Raw genomic sequence first — 18,828 nt, forward strand, 5'->3', positions numbered from 1 at the left:
TCTATAACTAAATCTAGATATAAATCTGGGAGTTCTTTACATGTATTTGATATGTTTTCTTTCAACATATTGATGTTGGTGCGTGCCTATACACGGTGATGGTGTTGAGAACGTTAAACCTAGACGCATACTGCAAATTGTTGAACCTAGACGCACACTGCAAGCCGTTACAAATGGAGTGGGAGATCTCGGTGTGTGCTCATTACTAAATCTGGTGATCAGCCTCCAAATGTTTACAGTAACAGATATGTTATTGAGGAATGAAAGTGTGCATCTAGCTGCAGACTGTGTTTTGTTATTTGCATTCTGGCATTTGCTTTGTTCAGCAATTATCTGGGATTTGCTAGTCTTGAAAATTTTAATGTACCTCTCGAATATTATTCTGAAAAATGAATGGAATATTTTTTTTTTAAAAAACTTATAAAAAATTCTAATATCATGAAATCACATATTAAATTCATGCAACAGTATTCTAAGTTGACTTCATGTCGCCAACTACTTGCAGTTTACGAGGTTGCCAATATCGAGGCATAGGCATATCTTTTGACTTATCTCGACAATGGTTTAAATGTTCGTGGACTCAAACAATAAAAAGCAGACGTGCCTTATCGATATAAAAAATCAAAAGCCGAGGATCCACATTCGATTATTTATAATGTAATTAATTTTGCAACAACTTCTATAATTACTTTTAATTCTATTTTTGGTCCCAACCTATGTGTTACTTAGCAGGCAAAGTCCTACCATAGAGGCATAGAGTATGTCCTAATTGCAATGATTAGTCTTCACGAATAAATTCTGTAAGCTGTGTACACGTCTCAGCTACAAAGCCTCGCCAATTCAAATTCATTGAAAAAAAAAAGAAGATGACACAATAATTAGTTTAATCTCCAAAAAGTTCTTCTCATGCACTTCGAGCACCTCATAAATGCTATTTAATCAATCTCAACTTGGGTAATCTTCATTTGGGATTTTACCGCAATTTTCGAACCAGCTGGTACTAAACTCAAGCTACTTTCGTGTTTATTCAGAATATTCGATATTTATTAATTAGAAACAATTAATGCGATTTATCAGCACGAGAGAAGGTATAGTTAATAATCGCGCAAGCACTTCAAGCACCTATTCACAGTTGATTGAGTCCTTATTAGTCCTTGCAAAAAGTGATTTTAGGATTATTGGCTGCGATTTCTCCCTTTTAATTTTGATATACACGATTAAGCTCATAGTAGAGTCAAGTCAACGTTTGAGCATATCAAGCTTGCATGGATCGTTTATCAGCTTGAATCTAGAAAATGATCATTAAATAGGTCGCTTAATCATTGTTTCGCGCAGAAAACGTATCCAAACGACAGAATTACAACGCCTAGAGCATTCACTAGACAGCTTGATAATTAAACTTGATTTCCAAATGCCATGCTTCCGGTACATAGGATGTGAAAATATCTTGCATGCACCGGGCTCACAATAATTGAGCGAGCACACGTTAGATTAAATTGACTCGTACCAAGATCCATCTAAACCAAAAGCTTACGCTTACGTTTGGACCCACATAACTCGAGTGCACGGATACGTTACTAGTTTCATTTACGATTTCAAAGCTCGGGTCGGAGTCGGAGCCGCCATTTTTACAGGATCTCGAAACTGGGTTTGATAACTCAGAGCTCAAAAGAGGGTATCAAATTTGAAGACTAGGAAGTAGAGTGATCAGATTCAGAGGTAACTAGTGCTAACAAGGCTGTAATACGTGCAAAACTACTCTCTTTACGACTGACGAAGGGTCATTTACACCGTCAATTAGATTGCTAGGAGACTTGAATCATATTGCAAGAACCAAAAACCACTCCATGCACGCATGGACATGGATAATCCCTATAACCCTTCATTATCTTCTTCTCTTCTCAGCTTTGAATTCTCAGAACCAGACATAGAGAGAGAGAGAGAGAGAGAGAGAGAGAGAGAGAGAGAGAGAGAGAGAGAGAGGGTGGCTAAAACAGTGGGGAGGTAATTACTGTGGAGGAGGGGGAACAGATGAACGCATTTATGTCTCTCTAACCACCGCCTTCACTCACCCTTTCGTTATTAACCCCTCCTTCCTCCTCCATCTCTACCACACTGCAACATCGTTCTCCCGTACTCACACAGACGCGCACAGAGACACCGCTCATTCAATAATGGCGTCCGCCACAAGATCCGCGTGGTCGTGGAGGGTAGTGTTCATCATGGTGGTGGTGGTCAGTTCAGCAGCCGGCCAGAGGGTGAGGAGGCCGGAGCTGGTGCCGGCGATGTTTGTATTCGGGGACTCCCTCATCGACAGCGGCAACAACAACAACCTCCCTTCCTTCGCCAAGGCCAACTATTTCCCCTACGGCATCGACTTCAACGGCGGCCCCACCGGCCGCTTCTCCAACGGCTACACCATGGTCGACGAAATAGGTCCCTCCCCCTCACTCTCCCCATCCAGAATCTATGTTCTTGCAAGTCTGCTGCACATCGTTTATACGACGTGACATGCTGATGTCCTATGTCGATGATGAATGCAAAATGATTGCTAGTTTAGTGCTTCCTCTTTCGTTAGAAGAGGACAGGATGTGGTCAACTTAGTGGGATCCCACCAAATCTATCGACTACGATGGATATAAGAATCTACAGATGCAAGATTAGAGTTACATGGTCCACTGTAGTTGGTGGAAGAAAAAGAAAAGCAATTATATTTTCAGGAAGGATGTTATTTAGCTAATATATAACATACAAATATTTGTGTGGAGGCACAGAATTAGGTGAGGAAGGGTCAATCTTCATTTTCAAGTGTCATGTATGTCTACTCCAATATAATGTGGTTTCATATTTCTTTTGCTATTTGCATGCATGCAGCTGAGCTCCTGGGGCTTCCCCTGATCCCGGCATACTCGGAAGCTTCTGGACAGCAGCTGCTTCATGGAGTCAACTATGCTTCTGCCGCTGCCGGGATACTCGATATCACTGGCAGAAACTTTGTGAGCGCTTCCTAATCGATCTTCAATCAGCTCTATTTTTTTTTTTCGCGATTTTGCACGAATTGCGTGTGGATTAATCTGCTTTGCGCTACACTAGTCACGCTGTTATCTTGTGATTTCTAATTTATTCTCTTCAATTTCTCTCGAGGTGAAACAAACTCACTGCATCAGCACCCGTGGTCTGCATACTTCACATTGAACCTCAGAAAATAATGAAAAAAAATATCACCCTCTTTCTTGAATGAAATTTCTTAGTCTTATTGGCTGCATTTATTGCTTTTGTTAGAGTAGTGTTAATAAATATGATTGCGCTGTGTTTCTAGAACTGGTCATTGATGATATAAAATCTGACTCACGGTAGTCTCACCAAAGATAGTTGTTGCAGATAAGCATGCCATTTAGAAGTTTTTGAAAAGAAGTTGGTCCGTGTAAAATGCACCTACACTGACAGTATTTGCATGTGATGGGTTCCATGTGAATCTCACATGCTTCACGTTATTGATGTACGTAGTCCGTGAAAGTCCAATTCACACATGAAGAAACTGGGAAACTTAACAAATTAAAAAAATTGAATGTGCTTCCCGTCAATGTTATCAGGTGGGTCGCATACCCTTCAATCAGCAAATAACCAACTTCCAGAGCACGCTCGATCAGATCACGGATAATCTGGGAGCAGATGATGTGGCTCGGGCTCTCTCTCGGTGCTTATTCTTTGTGGGAATGGGCAGCAATGACTACTTGAACAACTATCTCATGCCAAATTATGACACCAAAAATCAGTACAATGGCCAACAGTTTGCTGATCTCTTGGTCCAGCAGTACACTCGCCAGCTCACTGTAAGATTTTCTTCCCTTTTAAATTTAGTCAGTCATCAGCGTCATGAAATCCGAGATAAGTTGCTTCCTTACACCTGTTCAAATTGCACATTACGATACATATGAGTGCTAGTCTTTTTTCGGGCATAGTCCAAGACCCCTTGCTAGCAAAAAGATGGAGGAAAAATAAGATGCTGGACAGTCCTAAATTTGCACCACAGTAATTCTTTTGCAGCATCAAACTTTATAAGGTTTGCACCAAAATCTCGGTTCTAAATGGGCCGCATAATCGCAGACCCTGTACAACCTTGGAGCCAGAAAGTTTGTACTTGCTGGCATTGGACAGATGGGGTGCATTCCCAGCATATTGGCGCAAAATGCAGCTGGAAAATGTTCAGAAGAAGTGAACAGACTAGTTCAACCCTTCAATGCCAATGTAAAGACGATGATCAACAACCTCAATGCAAACTTGCCAGGTGCTAGATTCATCTACATCAACATTGCTCGCATGTTCCAAGATATCGTCACTAATGCCAGATCTTATGGTATGGGTGCTAAATCTTCTGCTATGTACTGAGTTTTGCATTTCTGGCAGTTTACGTCACTTTGGATTATGACTTGGTTCGGTTTCCTCATTTAAATTTTTATTCCCAACTTTTCTGCAGGATTTAGCGTTGTGGATCGTGGGTGCTGCGGCATCGGGAGGAACGGAGGACAGATCACATGTCTTCCATTCCAAACACCGTGTACGAACCGAAAGCAGTATGTGTTCTGGGATGCTTTTCACCCAACCGAAGCAGTGAATGTGATTATGGGGAGGAAGGCTTTTAATGGTGATCCTAGCGTCGTCTATCCTATTAACATCGAACAGCTTGCTAATCTCTGAAATTGGACCTCAGAGAAAGAGGAAACGGATGCCACTTTCTTTTCTTCAAGTTTCTGTTTAGATTTTTAGCTGCTGATTTGAAGTTTCCATGTGCACATTGTGGAAGAGAATAGTTGTGGGGGGTAACTAGGTTTTGACACTGCTTGTGACTGAATTAATGGTGGTTGGACATTGCTGGCTTTAATTCAAACTTTTAATTATATCCTGGGCTCTCTCTCTGTCCATGGTTCACAATACTTGGTTTCTATAACCAGTGTTTAGAGATACTAATTGAAGTATTAGATGCGAATTACCAAAATCAAAGATCCAAATTTAATAAGCTCGAATTGATTCTTTGAAGAACTTGCAAAATGAAAAAAGATGAACCAAAGAAGAAGCAATTGAACATTTTCAACTGTTTGAAGTTTGGCTATCAGATTAACAATATCTTCTCTGCCAACTTCAGAATTTAATGATGCTTGATGACAAGTGCAAAACATTCTAGCCAATGTTCCATACGCGTTTCAATTTTACCCGTGAAAGAGGAAAGGTAAGTTCTCTGAAGAAAGTACAGAATGCCATTCCTGGATAGTGATACGATCAGTATGTTGGTCCAGTGCATTAACTTTCATAGACTTGGTTCATGTGAAGACAATGCATCTTTTCTTGACAAACATGGCATGCGAATACCCACATGGAAAATCACAAGTAAAGAAAACATAAAAGTCTTAATTGTTGTGCAGGTGCATAAACAGGGAACGATTGAAAGACACATCTAGTCAAACATAAGATGGAATAAATCCTAATCTCGAGAGGCCATTAGATAATGTCAAAAACTGTTCATATTATTGAAAATCAGAATCTAAAAGCAACTGCATTGAAGCCCAGGCCCAATGCCAAGTACATCCCGACTCGATTCAATTGTTTTCATAACTGAGCCAACCGTTGGATGTTGATTGGATAGGTGAAGGAGTGGGTTCTGGAGCTGTAGGATGTCTTGGCCAGCATAATATTGGCAGCTTCAGTGGGATGGAATGCATCCCAGAACAAGTATTTGGTCCTGTTTGTGCAAGGTTGTTGAAGCGGAAGACAAGTTATCTGCCCATTGTTCCTCCCCACTCCGCAACAACCTTTGTCAATCACCTCAAATCCTGCATCATCATCAAGATTAGCTCCCGCTAGCAAATTATGCAAAAATGCGCAAAGGATAATTTCCGTAAATGATTGGTATGCAAGAAATTACCGAAGTTTGCTGCATTTAGGTACAGATCCTTCGTGCTCTCGTAAGAATCCAAGTACACGAATTTAGCTCCGGGTAGCTGACCCTTGTTGAATGCATCGACCATCTTGCGGAGCCCAGAGTTGAAAAGAACAATTACATTGTTGATGTTCTCATTGCATCGACTATTGTTGCCATTGTATCTGGCAAGCTGATAAGGTATACAACCGATCTGGCCAACGGCAGTGACAATCACCTTCCGCGCTCCCAAGCTATAGAGTTGCTGAAACAATGTGAAACAGGTGAACTATAGGCTCCATTATAGCCCATCATCAAGCAAGTTTGCCTTTTTGGCCAAATCATTAAGCAAATTGAAGCTTGCACAAGAAACAAAAAATACGAACTTATTACAGGGCATCCATCCTATAGCATGCCAAAGAATTGCCAACATAACTTTGAAGTGAACATGGATTATAATAGAGAGGGAGGAATTGAAGTAGGGCCTATTGTATTATATACTTAGATTCTTAACTTCCATGAATTTATGTAGAAAGGTCAACATTCCTGTAATGACTTTCGAGTTATTTATTCCCCATTTAAAATTCAACATAAAAATTTACAGCTGAAAGAAGTTAACTTAGCATTATCGAGCCTGTTTGTTTAGAATTCAGATGAACACATGTCAGAAGCGAGAACTCGTCTACTTACCGTCAACTGGCGTGAGTAGTCCTTAAGCAGAACAGCTGCATAGGCTTTGGCAGTGTAGTCTGAACTCGTAGTGTAGAAATTCGGCATGAAATAGTTGTTCAAGTAATCGTTACTCCCCATCCCAGAATAGAAAAGGCATCGGCTTAGGTAGCTGTTGAGTGCATTGGTGTCTCCTCTAAAGTTCCTCCTCATCTGGGTCACTGTATCACCAAAGTTTGCAACCTGTTGGTTCATTGAAGCATGATCGCCCTGCAGGCAAAACCATTTCATTAGTCAAATATATAATTCCGCCATCTTGTGGTCTGTTGAACTTAGCATAGCATCAACTAATGACATGCTCAAAAAATTTGCTCCTGTTGTGGTGCCTGGATTTCTGTTTGCTGAAAACAACAAAATAGAATGCTCAGTTATAAGTGAGGTTTCCATATCGACAAGCAACGAATCAATGGAAGGAAATTTGCTGCGTGGTTTCTTTGATCGGAGGACACATGCATGTTGCAAAAAACAAATCATGCAACTACCCAACTCGAAGCATTTGCCTGTCTACTAATCAAAAACTTGTCGTGATACTTCTTTCTCACTTTGCCATACCAATGAAATTTTTCCACATCATTGTGCATGGAATAGACTTGAGCAAAAATTGTCTCCTAGCTTTTAACCTTTGGCAGTAAGTCTAACCAGTCACAGTGTGCAAAACCCCTCATATTTTCCTGGGGAGACTCAACTTGAATCCATTCTATGTTTTAGACAGCAGCATTGGACTTAGACTAGATAATAATCCATCCGAAAACAATACTTTGGAAAAAGCTAGAAGGTACGTCACGCGTCAGTACCAAATTATTCCCAGTTTCATCCCGTATACCGGCTGCTCCAGAAGCATAGTTCACTCCCCTCAACAAAGCAGGTCCCCTTGTTCTTGCATAAGGCGGTATGTAAGTTGGAAATCCAAGCAACTGTGCTGCAAGATCCCAACCAGAAACACTTTAGTCGCTCAAATCAACCACAATACCAAACAAATCATCAAAGTTCCTACACAAATTTTCCTGATTTATCATCTTGTGACTGATACAAAGTTTTTCTTCAGAGAACCATTAAAGTTCAACTTCTTTTTCTTCAGAAGAGACTTTTTCAGGTGTTTTTACTGGAAGAAAATGGAAATAAAATGAGAGAGTACCTAAAGCATCCACATAAGTTCTCCCATTGGTGAAACGGCCCGTCACACCGAGCGGGAAGTCAATGCCGTAAGGCCTGTAGTTTGCTCTCGCAAGCGTGAGCATCCGGTTGTTGTTGCCATTGTCGACAAGGGAATCGCCAAATATGAAGAAACAGGGCACTTGCGGTCCCTGTTGCTGTGAGCAAGCTCTCGTTGCCAGACAGGAAACCAAGAACAATGCGACACTCATGTCTCCCAAATGCCTCATCCTTAGTTTCATTTTCATTCAATCCGAGTATTGGTGCTGAGAGGGACCCAGATGGGCAAGCATTTATATAGTCTCTATATTCACCTCAATCTAGAGTTCTCGGCTTCTTTTCGCCGTCTCAGGACATCTGATGGGAGCTTTTATTGGTTTCATGGGGAATAAAGGACAGTGGATTGTGATCCGATCACTCCAAATTGGTATGCTTTACGGTTGCGGATCATGTGTGGCACGAAACTGGCGGTGATACAAGGTACCATCTCGTGATTATGAAAGCTGGAACATCCCATTTGAGGCATAAAGATCGCTTAACTTGCTGTAAAACAGTTGAAACATTTATGAAACAGAATCGCTTTTGCAGTGTTTCTGCTTTTTATGTGCTGCAGGTGATCTCAGGACAGAAGAATTCGTATGGCCAGAACGTTTGGCCAATAGGCAAATTGCAAAGCAACATTAACTGTGCCTTCAACAAACCAAGCAGCAGTAATCAGTGATATCTAAAGAAAGCGGGTCAACAGAGCATCAAAAGTAGCACCAAGCATTTACTGCTCGAGCAAGGCTTAGATAGTGACACAGAATCTGGCTTATTCTCAGAACTTACAGAAGAATGAACTATCTTAATTCAAACTAACCATCTCGGTTTCCATGTGTATATATGGCAAGAGTCTTGTTGACAAGTGCCTGTGCCCGTGCCGAATGAGTGATTTTGTTGAAATGCGTTGTCTCAAAATGTTCTTCATCCACCATGCTTCAATGGCCTCAAAAATGGAAATTCATTTGTTAGTATCAGATTTAGACGTTGAAAATCACGTTGCAGTCCTCTGAATAACGAAGATGATCGTCCATGCTTGCCCGTCGAATAAGCGGGCTAATTGGAGCAAGTCTTGCATACACCTGGTGAATACGGAATACGAGCCTTCTCTATCTTTATGATGGGATCACGTGTGGCCTACCTATTTAACGTGGGCCACATACTCTATTTATATAATGGCGAGTCTTTGCCAAGATGAAATGGGATTCTAATACTCAATATATGATAAATTCCTAGTCTTTTTCTTTTTTTCTTTTACCATGAGAAAAATTTTCGAAAGAGTGCCTCTCCGTTAATGCCTTGTCGGCTTATTCTTGGCTCATTGTTCATTGGATCGGGCAAGCAGACCATGGGCCTCACTAACTCAATAAAGCCCTGCCCGTTTCAGCCCAAATCTCAAATTGTGTTTTCGTCACAGAAACTGGCATGTCAATTTGTAATCGATTATCAAAAAGAAAAGATGTGTAATCGATTCTAATGTTTTTTTGTTTGTTTTCGTAGATCTCATTCCTATTTTACTTTTAAAAAAATGATAAAATGACATAAACAGTTCTTGAATTTTGGCCCAATGTGTAATCTGGTCCCTGGACTTTTAATTTGTTCAATGTAATCCCTGAACTTTAGCTTAAGGTTCAATATGGTCCCTAAACTATATAAAAATGTTTAATATTGTCCTTCCATTAATTTAAGTTCAGGGACTACATTGAACATTTTCATATAGTTTAAGGGCTAAATTGAATATATACCAAAAGTTTAGGGACCACATTGAATAAATTAAAAGTTTAGTGACCACATTGAACCTTAAAAAAAAGTTTAGGGACTATATTAAACAAATTAAAAATTTATGGATCAAATTACACATTAGGCCAAAGTTCATGGACTGTTTGTGTCATTATTCCTAAAAAAATTTACGATAAGGAAAAAGTCAATTTGACTTTCGAGAATTATCAGGAAAGTTATATTTGCTTATACATGTTAATCTTCGGATTTGCATTTTCTCGAAGGTTGTAAATGTTTCACATTATAAAAATCAAATTGCGAGGCTTGTGAAAAGTCAAAAAGTTAAAAAAAAAAAAAAAAAAAAAAAAAACAAACGGCTCCAAAAATCTGGCAAAGAAAAGAAGTGGCTAGTTTTTTGTGATGATTATGAAAATCGATTCACGTATTGGTCTTACTTATAATTGTAAATGCAAGAAGCTTCTGTCCCGAGCGAATCAATCTTGCTAATCATCCTCAAAAGGACTGTAGCATTATCCGGAAGCAGTTCGGTTCAATGGCCTCTTTTCTGTTTTTCCCAACGCTTAACGAAATGACACGTTCGTGGGAACGTAGTATAGTGGTGAAGAAATCGGCGTGAAGGGTGAGGAGGACACGACAAGGAGGTCCGTCCTCCAATTTGGTTTTGGACCACCCCCTGCTCAAGAAAACCATCAATCAACAAGAACAAGAACAAGACCAAGGAAGTGGAGGAGAAAGAGAAAGAGGAAGAAGAAGAAGGAAGAATATGTGATGGAAGCGCGAGTGAGTGGTTGTCCGAGTGCGGAACTGGTTGTTTCTCTTCCTTGTTCTTCATCCCTTCGAACCCCATCTTCTCACCCTCCGAGGTTCTTTCTTTCCCATTCCATACTCTGTTTCTTCCTCTGTGTTACGTTCATGAGGTACAATAACACGGCTGTCTTGTTCGTTACTGTTCTGTCCATTTCCCTCTTGCAGGTTCTGTCTGAAATCCTGGGCTGGCTATCAGAAATCCTTTAGGAAGCATTTTAGAGGTCTTGCTGGGGTACCCATCTCTCTCTCTCTCTCTCTCTCTCTCTCTCTCTCTCTCTCTGAATCAATGATGTTTGTTCTTGCGTTATCTGATAAGGACTAGTCTGGTAGTGCGGCTATTCCAAGGCAAGGTTAGGTGTCAAGCTGATGGGAAAGCAAATCCTGATTCATTTCTCCTGTCTTCTTTCTTGAAAACCCGAAAGTAGATGTTCATTAACTCCCAGTTAGAAATTCGACTGGACAGTTTTCGTTTTTATGGCAGACGTGGAGCTTCCACGTGAGGAAGATACTAAAGTGTCAAGATTTCGCTGAGGTGTTCTCGGTTCATGTGGTCGAAGAGTAAGTCTGAATTTTCAACAGCAAGCTTACACGTAGAACTAGTAACCCTTGGGATTTTATTCTTCATGGATCACGTGGGCTGTTCTTCAAATCAGGCGATTACTTGTCAAAAATCGATGGTATCACAATTTACAAAACATGCTTCTGTTTGGCAAGTGCAACCAAATGGCAGAACTTTTCGATACAGAGCATAGTGTTCTAGAGTTCGAGCTAAAATGAATATAGAATCAAAAACATTGAAATACTGAGTTGCTCCTCGCTGAAGTGTTGCCTGTGGTGACTGCCAAGTATAGTTAGATTTCCTTGATGTTTGGTTAATCATTTTGTGGCTTTGTAGAGTTGCCCACTATATATACTCATTTCATATGATTAGGTAACTTACTTGCATCAACCCACTAATTATGGTACCGTGGTAACAGGGGTGAAACATTGTCTTCAATATCAAAGCAGTATGGGATACCTATCCACACAATTACGACGTTGAACAAAAGTATTGTAGACCTTGACCTAGTTTATGAGGGGCAGGTCTTAAAGATTCCTCTTTCCAAGAGATGCACTGAAAAGGTGAGATAAACTCATAAACTTGACTAGTGGATACTCTGCCGTATTTTATTTCCATGCAAGATCTTTACTTAAGGTTCTAGATTTTGTGCCACATGTTTGTTCATGCTTACTTCTGTCTGTGCATAATTCTTGATATGTGAAGTTTGATTGTGGGTTTTTCTAAATCATTTGGTAGTATGAAGCTGCATCTTTCCAATATTTCATGCTGTGAAGTGGTCGGGTTATCTGATCTTGAATCTATTCTCTATAATCCAATCCAACTGAACGTATGAGTTGTGCAAATGCTCAATTAGCAAACTCATTCTTATATTGCGTGCCTTAATTTGTGTTGGAAAGTGCCACTTTGGACCTGAAGTTCTGTGACTTGGTCTTCTACATGAATATACTAAAAAATCTGTCGGCATAACTCACTGTTTCTGTTGCAATCACAAGTTTACTTGTGCTGTTCATTTTATCATGGTCTTCAGACCTAGGCCAGCACCATTTGATTTCTATGTTCTACTTTATATGGACCAGTCTTTTGCTTCTCCGTACTTATTCATGGCAGCCAATGTCAGACAGAGAAGAAGAAATTACTCGAGTTTGATTTACAGCAAAAGCAATGGAAGACGTCGAAGATGCTGGATCGCTTCTCAAAGAAGAGGAATTTCACTGTGTTGATCTCCCATCAATTACCATATGTACGTTCAGATTGTTCAGACTCAGGACTTTTGAAGCTCATGCTGTTGTAGTTTTAGAGATTTGAGGGCAATTTTTTATCTTGCATAATATTCAATGCTAGTGATCTCAAATAGCTTGTCATTTCATTATCAGGCTAAAACCACTGGTTATTTTCTAGTTCTGGTCGCTCTTATAGCATTTTGCATCAGATGCATAAATAGTGTCCTCTGCACTAGAGTTGCTGGTTATTTGAGACGGGAAGATATCATAGAGCCAAAGCAACACCATGAGGTCCCCAAAAGTAAGAGATGGAAATCTGCACTACTTGATGCCAGAGAGCTAGATGTTTCAGATCCTGAATCTAAATCAGACGTTGGTGTAAGTTCTTTGTTAACACGTCTTCTGTTCTTTCAAATACTTAAAAGTGGTTTTCTTGTTCATTAGCTTGTAAATCTGGTTTCCTGTAGAGCACCTCAATTCTGTAGCCACCAAGGTTGTCAAAACCGTTTCTTAAAATACGATCATTGTGGGGTCTATGAAATCGAATCGTAAGATTGCATTGTGAAATTAGTAAGATTATACAACTATCAAGAGGAAGCTAGATGTATAATATCATTCTACCATTGTATTTGACTCCTGAGAATTGTAATTTGAGCTATAGTTACTGATGACAAAGTTTGCCTGATTTATCGTTGTGAATTAAAAATGAGGATTCAGTGGGTCATGGACTGCTAATTCCAGAAACCTCTTCCATGAATGGCTTTTGCCATGTGTCTGTGCACCCGAGCTTGTGTTGTATTCCTGTTTCTTTGCTTAACAATATCTGCAAATTTTGTATTGATGAATCTGCTGATGATCTGTGATACAAAATATGAAACTCCTTTCTTTTTCTGCTTCTTGGGCCATGTGGCTCACGTCCTCATCTTTGGCACGAACTCTTGTGCAGTGTCCATCAGAGGATCAAGCTCAGAGTTCTTCTGAGGATGGCTTCCAGGCATATGGAAAACTTGAAGAGGATTATGAGAAATTCCTGTCGGAATGTGGGATAAGTTACTCAGGGTACTGGCGAGGAGGTCTGGATGAATAAAGTACTGGACCGTACTTAATACGACAGGGCTCGACAATTGTTAATGACTATATATCCATACGTGTGTGCGTGCAATTTCCGTTGTACAGAATAGTACGTCAACATATTTTTTTTTTTGGTAAGGTATAGTACGTCAACATATTTCATCCTTCATATCTGGATGTTCATGCACTTGCAATCATTCCAGATCATTTAACTCTGACCTGGTTGCAGATACCTGCTGTGATTTATGGATTATTGTAGGTGAACCCATAGTGTCAGAGTCCTTTTGGTTTTTCCTTTCATATTGGCTATGGAAACCAAACGAGTCGATATGACTTACGTTTGTTGCGTTGTCTTCTATTTATGCTTCAGAATGTAGGAAATTTTTGTTAGAATTTGAACTAGTTTGCTAGAGTACTTATTAAGGGAGTGATGAAGATTTTGTACCGAAGAAAAATAACGGATACATGAAAATTGTCCATGAGCCATTGGAGAAATAGAATTATCTTTATTTCCAAAGAAACACGAAGGATTAAATCATCGATTTGGATTAGCGAAAGTTCACAGCAGTTGTGATGAGGTATTTCCGTGATGCTATCGTGTAATCACCGAAATCCTCAATCCATAGACTTTACCTGGCCTTATGTTTTATGTTTAGGATCACTCCCTGAACATCTTCAATAGCCTCCAATTTGTTAACATGTCTCTCCGTTAAGTCCTGAGTTTTGCTCCTTGAAACGGAATATCAGGTCGATGCATCGATGGCATCTTTAGATGTAGTATTTCTGTTCAGGGACGCTACCAAACAAAATCTTTGTGCTTTCTATTTGGAATGAAGTCGCAAAGAACAGTGTCTTACAACAATGAGCACGTTCAGATGTTTTTGACACATGTATTCACTGTCTCATAAACGTGCCAACCTGACTTGTTTTCCAAGCTTCCAGGAGCAATTTTGCAAATAATGGAAGAGTCTCAGGATACACAACTTTGAAAAAGTACATGTGTCAACAGGTCCTGCAGAAAAGGTACAGAATTGCATGTGCTTCTTGTCTATTACAAAAATTTCACGTATCTAGCTCAGAAAGCTCAAGGACTGTTCCTGCTACAGTTTACCATCATAAACTCGACATCCCAGTTGAAACCCGGGATCAAACCAAATTGTAGCAAGGATGGTTTTCATCGAGTGCTGAATCCTATCACCGTATGTTCAACGAACACGGCGAGCTTTTTCTTCTTGTCCGATACCAAGCGATTTCTGCGCATTCGCAATTCCTTCTGGGTCTGTCAGGAGAGAAAAATAGGTCAACTCAACTGAATAGAATTCTAATGGTGAGAAAAAAAGAAATCCAAACCACAAATCAGACATTTCCACTATCATCCTGAGAAGGTAGACAGTGAATAAAGCTTCACTATTGAGTCACTAATTTCCACTTAGTGTCGTCACTACCTGAAAACTCAATCACTTATTGCAGTTTATAGGCCGCAATTCGCACTTTGTGTCACATTGGCGGCCCTTTTAAGTGTAGAGGAAGAAATACCAGATGGTGGTGATTCAGGTGTACTACTTAGCAGCAACAGGTGGGAGGATCTTATTGTTCTTCTGATTCTTGCATCATTAAATACCTTTTGTGTCATACACACATTGCTAAATTACCTCCATCCTGCCGTTATACTAGAGCTGTCACCTGATTGGAGTGTAGACAGGCTGGAAGTACCTCAACTATGACTCAAAAGTCAAAACCAAGCAAGGAAGAGGATCAATTTGATAATCCTCCTTTTCTTTAAGATGGATAAACGTGGAAAAGAAAATGTCTAGAACTACATGCAAAGTAGTCCATCATGAATTGAAGGAAGATAACCAGAAAAGCCCACATCCTACATGAATGTTCTGCACTTGATGCATGTCCTACCAGTTTTAACTGGGTAAAAGAAATCACAGGCACAATACGGCTATACACGGAAAGTAAAGCTGCTCAACCTCAAATATTATTAGAAATTTAGAACTTGTTAGTGCTGAAAGCCTCAAACTAGTTGTCTTGACAAGAGGAGAGGAGAATATGTCAGAAACAACCTACCAAAGAACTGAGTGAAAATACGCGTAAAGAAGCTTAGATTCCTGGAGACATTGTACGCCATGGCAGGTGGAAGAGGTTTGACAATGGTGTCAATGCTAAATACCCGCTGAAGGAACTGCAAGTGCAATAAATAATATATCAGAAAGTTATGTCGAAACAGAAAAGAACAAAAGAAAATGAGATTACACATGACAAGTAAATAGCTAAGTCAAAAAGTAAGGAGGGGAAAATGTAAGGGCTATAACTAACAAAGAGCTACACATATCATAAACAAGGAAGAGAGAGGGAAGTGCAAGCTCAATAACAGTGACACCACCAAAGGATTTCCCACAAGTGGAATTGGTTTCATGAATCTTTTCTCCAGCCCACGTCATAGGTGCTGTAGCCTCCCCTTAATAAAAACTATAAATTCACTGACCGATTGATACGGAAAGCGCAACGTTTTTGTAATGTACATAAAGGATACATCTCAAAACATTGCTTCGGTTATTAGTGCCATTTCCATCACAATTGAGTAGGTCCAAAGTTGATATTCATTTCATCATAACAGTAATGACAAGAAAAAAGTACGCTCATCTTGATAAAGATAAAGCATCATAATATTCAAGTATGATATTAAGCTGCTTGTCATCATGGGTACTCTTCAACCTTTTCTCCTACTAACCTCACTTCTATCTGAAAGAATTGCCACCCCAACCAATAAGACAGACATCAACAGCTTGAAAAAGGTACAAATGCCGTGTGACATTGTGAATGCTTGTGCACATAGAGCACACACCAAAGACTTACATCATGCGCCCACATAACATTAATGGCAACTGCATCCATGTAAATTTTCCATAAACAAAGAATCCCAACAAGATAGTGGTGAATGCAGAACGTTAGAGTTAGAATTCTAATTCTAATTCTAACCCATATTAATGCTGCTTTACATTGCCCTATAACAAACAAATGACCAGCTACTAAAAGCACTGCTTTGGGCAAACACTGTGAAGTACCACGAACTTCAATTAAGGAAACCAATCATCCGATGCGTCGCACTCACATCAGACAAATCCTCTGACTCATTTATTGATTTTCAAATGGTAAGTACTCCAGTGATCATTCCTGCAAAATGCCTAAGCTTATCTATTATTCCGATAACTAGACAGACAGGAGTGAAATTGTCGTGGAAATTCCATGCATTTTAACAGCCATGGACCTGAAAACATTCCGCAAGAAAGTACAGCAACAGCTAGTCCACCTACAACATTCATGACTCAAAGTAAGTTCAAATGGTCACCATTGCCATCACGCTCCGAAAACACAAGTCATTAGACATTCACCTTCGCTACCCAGGACTGACTCATCGACAAGGCACAGTCACTGACTACTTCAGCCCTCAAGCGAACACGACAATGCACAATTGAAATTCTCGGATTAAATTCACTGGCAAGCGCAAAGCGCGCTGCATTTCCATTCATATATCTCAAAAATTCGCGGAACGAACCAAAAAGACAGCACCAGAAAGGGGTCCAGGATCGCTTCGACGCGCGCAGCACCAGATCAAACACGTACCGTGCACTTACCTACTTCCCAATGAGTTTTAGAGCTCAATCGAGACTACAAGAGCGCGCGAACCTTGAAATTCCGCTGGAAGCTGTAGCGGAGCTCGGGATCGAGAGCAGAATCGTCTTCTTCCTCGCCGGCGTCGCCGGGCTTGCTCTTCTTGCGGGGGACGTGCATGGTCGGGGTCTGCCCGGGCTGGCTCGTGACCCTGAGCTTCGCGTCCTTGAACTTGTCCGACTGGTCGTCTTCCTCCACCCTCCATGGGGCTTTGGAAAGCAGCTGCTTCTTCGCCTTGGTCATCCTTCTTCGTCTTCTTCGTGAAACTTGGGGGGCGTTTCTCTCGTTATCTCATTTGCTTCTGGTATGAAGAAGAAGATGATGACGACGATAAGAGAGGATGGCCGAGGTTTTTCCCCCCTGTTTGGTTGCGGGTGGAGGATATTCGCGCTCGGGAACGGGACACACCGGAACATGGAAAACTCCGCCTCCTAATATACTATAGGGATAATGACACAAATAATCCCTAAATTTTGGCTCAATATGCAATGTGATTCCTGAACGTTTAATTTGTTCAGTGTAGTCCATGAAATTGTAGTTTAATGTTCAATTTGTTCCAGAACTATATGAAAATATTTAATGTTGTCCTTATATTAATTCAAGTTCATGGACAATATTGAACATTTTCATGTAGTCTGGGGGTTAAATTGAATATGTACCAAATTCTGAGCACCACATTGAATAATTTAAAAGTTTGAGGACAACATTGTACATTTCAAGGATTGCATTGAACATATTAAAAGTTCAAATACTACACTGCACATTTGGCTAAAATTTATGGACCATTTGCATCGTTCTCCCTTATATATACTCTACTAAATTCATGAACAGAAAACCGTACGAGCAAATACAAAAACCTCAGTAAATAGTCGATTTGTCAAACATGGGGTTCGGATCGGGTTTGAATGGACCAAAAATAAATTCGATCCAAATTGACCCGTTTAACTCTTATTGGCCTATTTTCTTGTAATACAGTTTTAATGATTCCGATCCGATCCGGTTTATTATACTCAATCCACCTAACACATTGTGAGTAGTGTTCCTGAAAAAACGTACCCGATAGTGAGTTGGATTCAAGAGTGGTACACGATCAGGCTAGCCAAAATTAAAATGGAAATAGAGGATCGAAAACCCATAATGGTAATAGACAATACCCAATCAAACTGCTAAAATTGACAAAACGGTGATGGACAAGAATCAAACATACACCTTGCTTATGGGTTGCTCTCGCAAACATGACAAAAGAAAATACTCGAGTGAACAATTTAATTCTTTAGGTCGAGTCAGTCGAGCTAATAAGATAAAACATACTAGGACAATCCACAATTTGTCTTGGATCCATTGTCAGAACTCGCTAATCCATGACACTTTTTGCCGTTCCACTTGAATTAGAATGGGTGTGAACGCCATGTATACAAAGGATAAGCACCTCCCTCTTGTCCAATTTTGCTCCTCACTCGTATCGACATTTGGAACTGAAATAAATAGAAACTGACCAAGCTGTTGAAGAGGTACGAGTTAATTGAAGAGAGATATTTCTGGTGTCGGATCTTTTCCTCACGAACTATCAAACGATGGTTTGTGGTGGGCTCGCTGGCAATTAAATCGATGGGACTGGGTGTTATTGGATATGACACGAGCACTGGCGATAAGGGGACCCAATGGCCGTGCAATCACACTCTATCGTGTTGCCAAACCAAAGACCAATCTTTTGACTCAAGAACTCAATTGAAGTCTGCTCATCACAAGATATTGAATCTTGAAGCTTGAAAAGATGCTGTAATAACGAGTGTCATTGTGGCTTGGGCTTCTCGGTGGAAGCCCCATTGAGATCTTCTCTGTAGATGCACAGTAGGCAAAGTGCAAATCTCTGCATAAGACTCGCTCCATTGACATCAATCAAGGTAATGCAGATC

General features: G+C 40.2%; 4 protein-coding genes across 5 annotated transcripts; 2 read left to right on the forward strand and 2 right to left on the reverse strand.

Moving 5' to 3' along the window:
* The first annotated feature begins 2,099 nt into the window (after window positions 1-2,099).
* Window positions 2,100-4,903, forward strand: LOC115686792 (GDSL esterase/lipase At1g71691). The gene is made up of 5 exons (XM_030612197.2): window positions 2,100-2,436; window positions 2,875-2,996; window positions 3,594-3,833; window positions 4,108-4,357; window positions 4,478-4,903. Exons 1-5 carry the CDS (start codon window positions 2,175-2,177, stop codon window positions 4,696-4,698), a joined length of 1,095 nt encoding a protein of 364 aa, XP_030468057.1. The 5' UTR covers window positions 2,100-2,174; the 3' UTR covers window positions 4,699-4,903.
* Window positions 4,904-5,386: 483 nt separating this feature from the next.
* On the reverse strand, window positions 5,387-8,132 carry LOC115686791 (GDSL esterase/lipase At1g33811). The gene is made up of 5 exons (XM_030612196.2): window positions 7,779-8,132; window positions 7,438-7,562; window positions 6,605-6,853; window positions 5,921-6,179; window positions 5,387-5,828 (listed from the first exon to the last, which is right to left on the reverse strand). The coding sequence occupies exons 1-5, from the start codon at window positions 8,041-8,043 to the stop codon at window positions 5,605-5,607; spliced, it is 1,122 nt and encodes a 373-aa protein (XP_030468056.2). The 5' UTR covers window positions 8,044-8,132; the 3' UTR covers window positions 5,387-5,604.
* A 2,125-nt stretch (window positions 8,133-10,257) lies between these two features.
* LOC115686794 (uncharacterized) lies at window positions 10,258-13,571 on the forward strand. Of its 2 annotated transcripts, none has more exons than XM_056308619.1 (8): window positions 10,258-10,437; window positions 10,547-10,613; window positions 10,863-10,939; window positions 11,359-11,503; window positions 12,061-12,183; window positions 12,317-12,541; window positions 13,110-13,340; window positions 13,376-13,571. In XM_056308619.1, the coding sequence occupies exons 1-7, from the start codon at window positions 10,343-10,345 to the stop codon at window positions 13,248-13,250; spliced, it is 873 nt and encodes a 290-aa protein (XP_056164594.1). In that variant the 5' UTR covers window positions 10,258-10,342; the 3' UTR covers window positions 13,251-13,340; window positions 13,376-13,571. The 2 variants fall into 2 exon arrangements, with proteins under 2 accessions (XP_056164594.1, XP_056164593.1); XM_056308618.1 differs by having other exon boundaries at window positions 10,259-10,437; window positions 13,110-13,356; window positions 13,393-13,571.
* A 586-nt stretch (window positions 13,572-14,157) lies between these two features.
* LOC115686802 (uncharacterized) lies at window positions 14,158-17,301 on the reverse strand. The gene is made up of 3 exons (XM_030612206.2): window positions 16,928-17,301; window positions 15,308-15,422; window positions 14,158-14,513 (listed from the first exon to the last, which is right to left on the reverse strand). The coding sequence occupies exons 1-3, from the start codon at window positions 17,153-17,155 to the stop codon at window positions 14,440-14,442; spliced, it is 417 nt and encodes a 138-aa protein (XP_030468066.2). The 5' UTR covers window positions 17,156-17,301; the 3' UTR covers window positions 14,158-14,439.
* Between the last annotated feature and the right edge of the window lie 1,527 nt (window positions 17,302-18,828).

The sequence above is a fragment of the Syzygium oleosum genome, unplaced genomic scaffold (assembly GCF_021117445.2).
Source record: "Syzygium oleosum isolate NSW1041296 unplaced genomic scaffold, Sole_v2.1 Sole_v2.02, whole genome shotgun sequence".
Classification (NCBI taxonomy): domain Eukaryota; kingdom Viridiplantae; phylum Streptophyta; class Magnoliopsida; order Myrtales; family Myrtaceae; genus Syzygium; species Syzygium oleosum.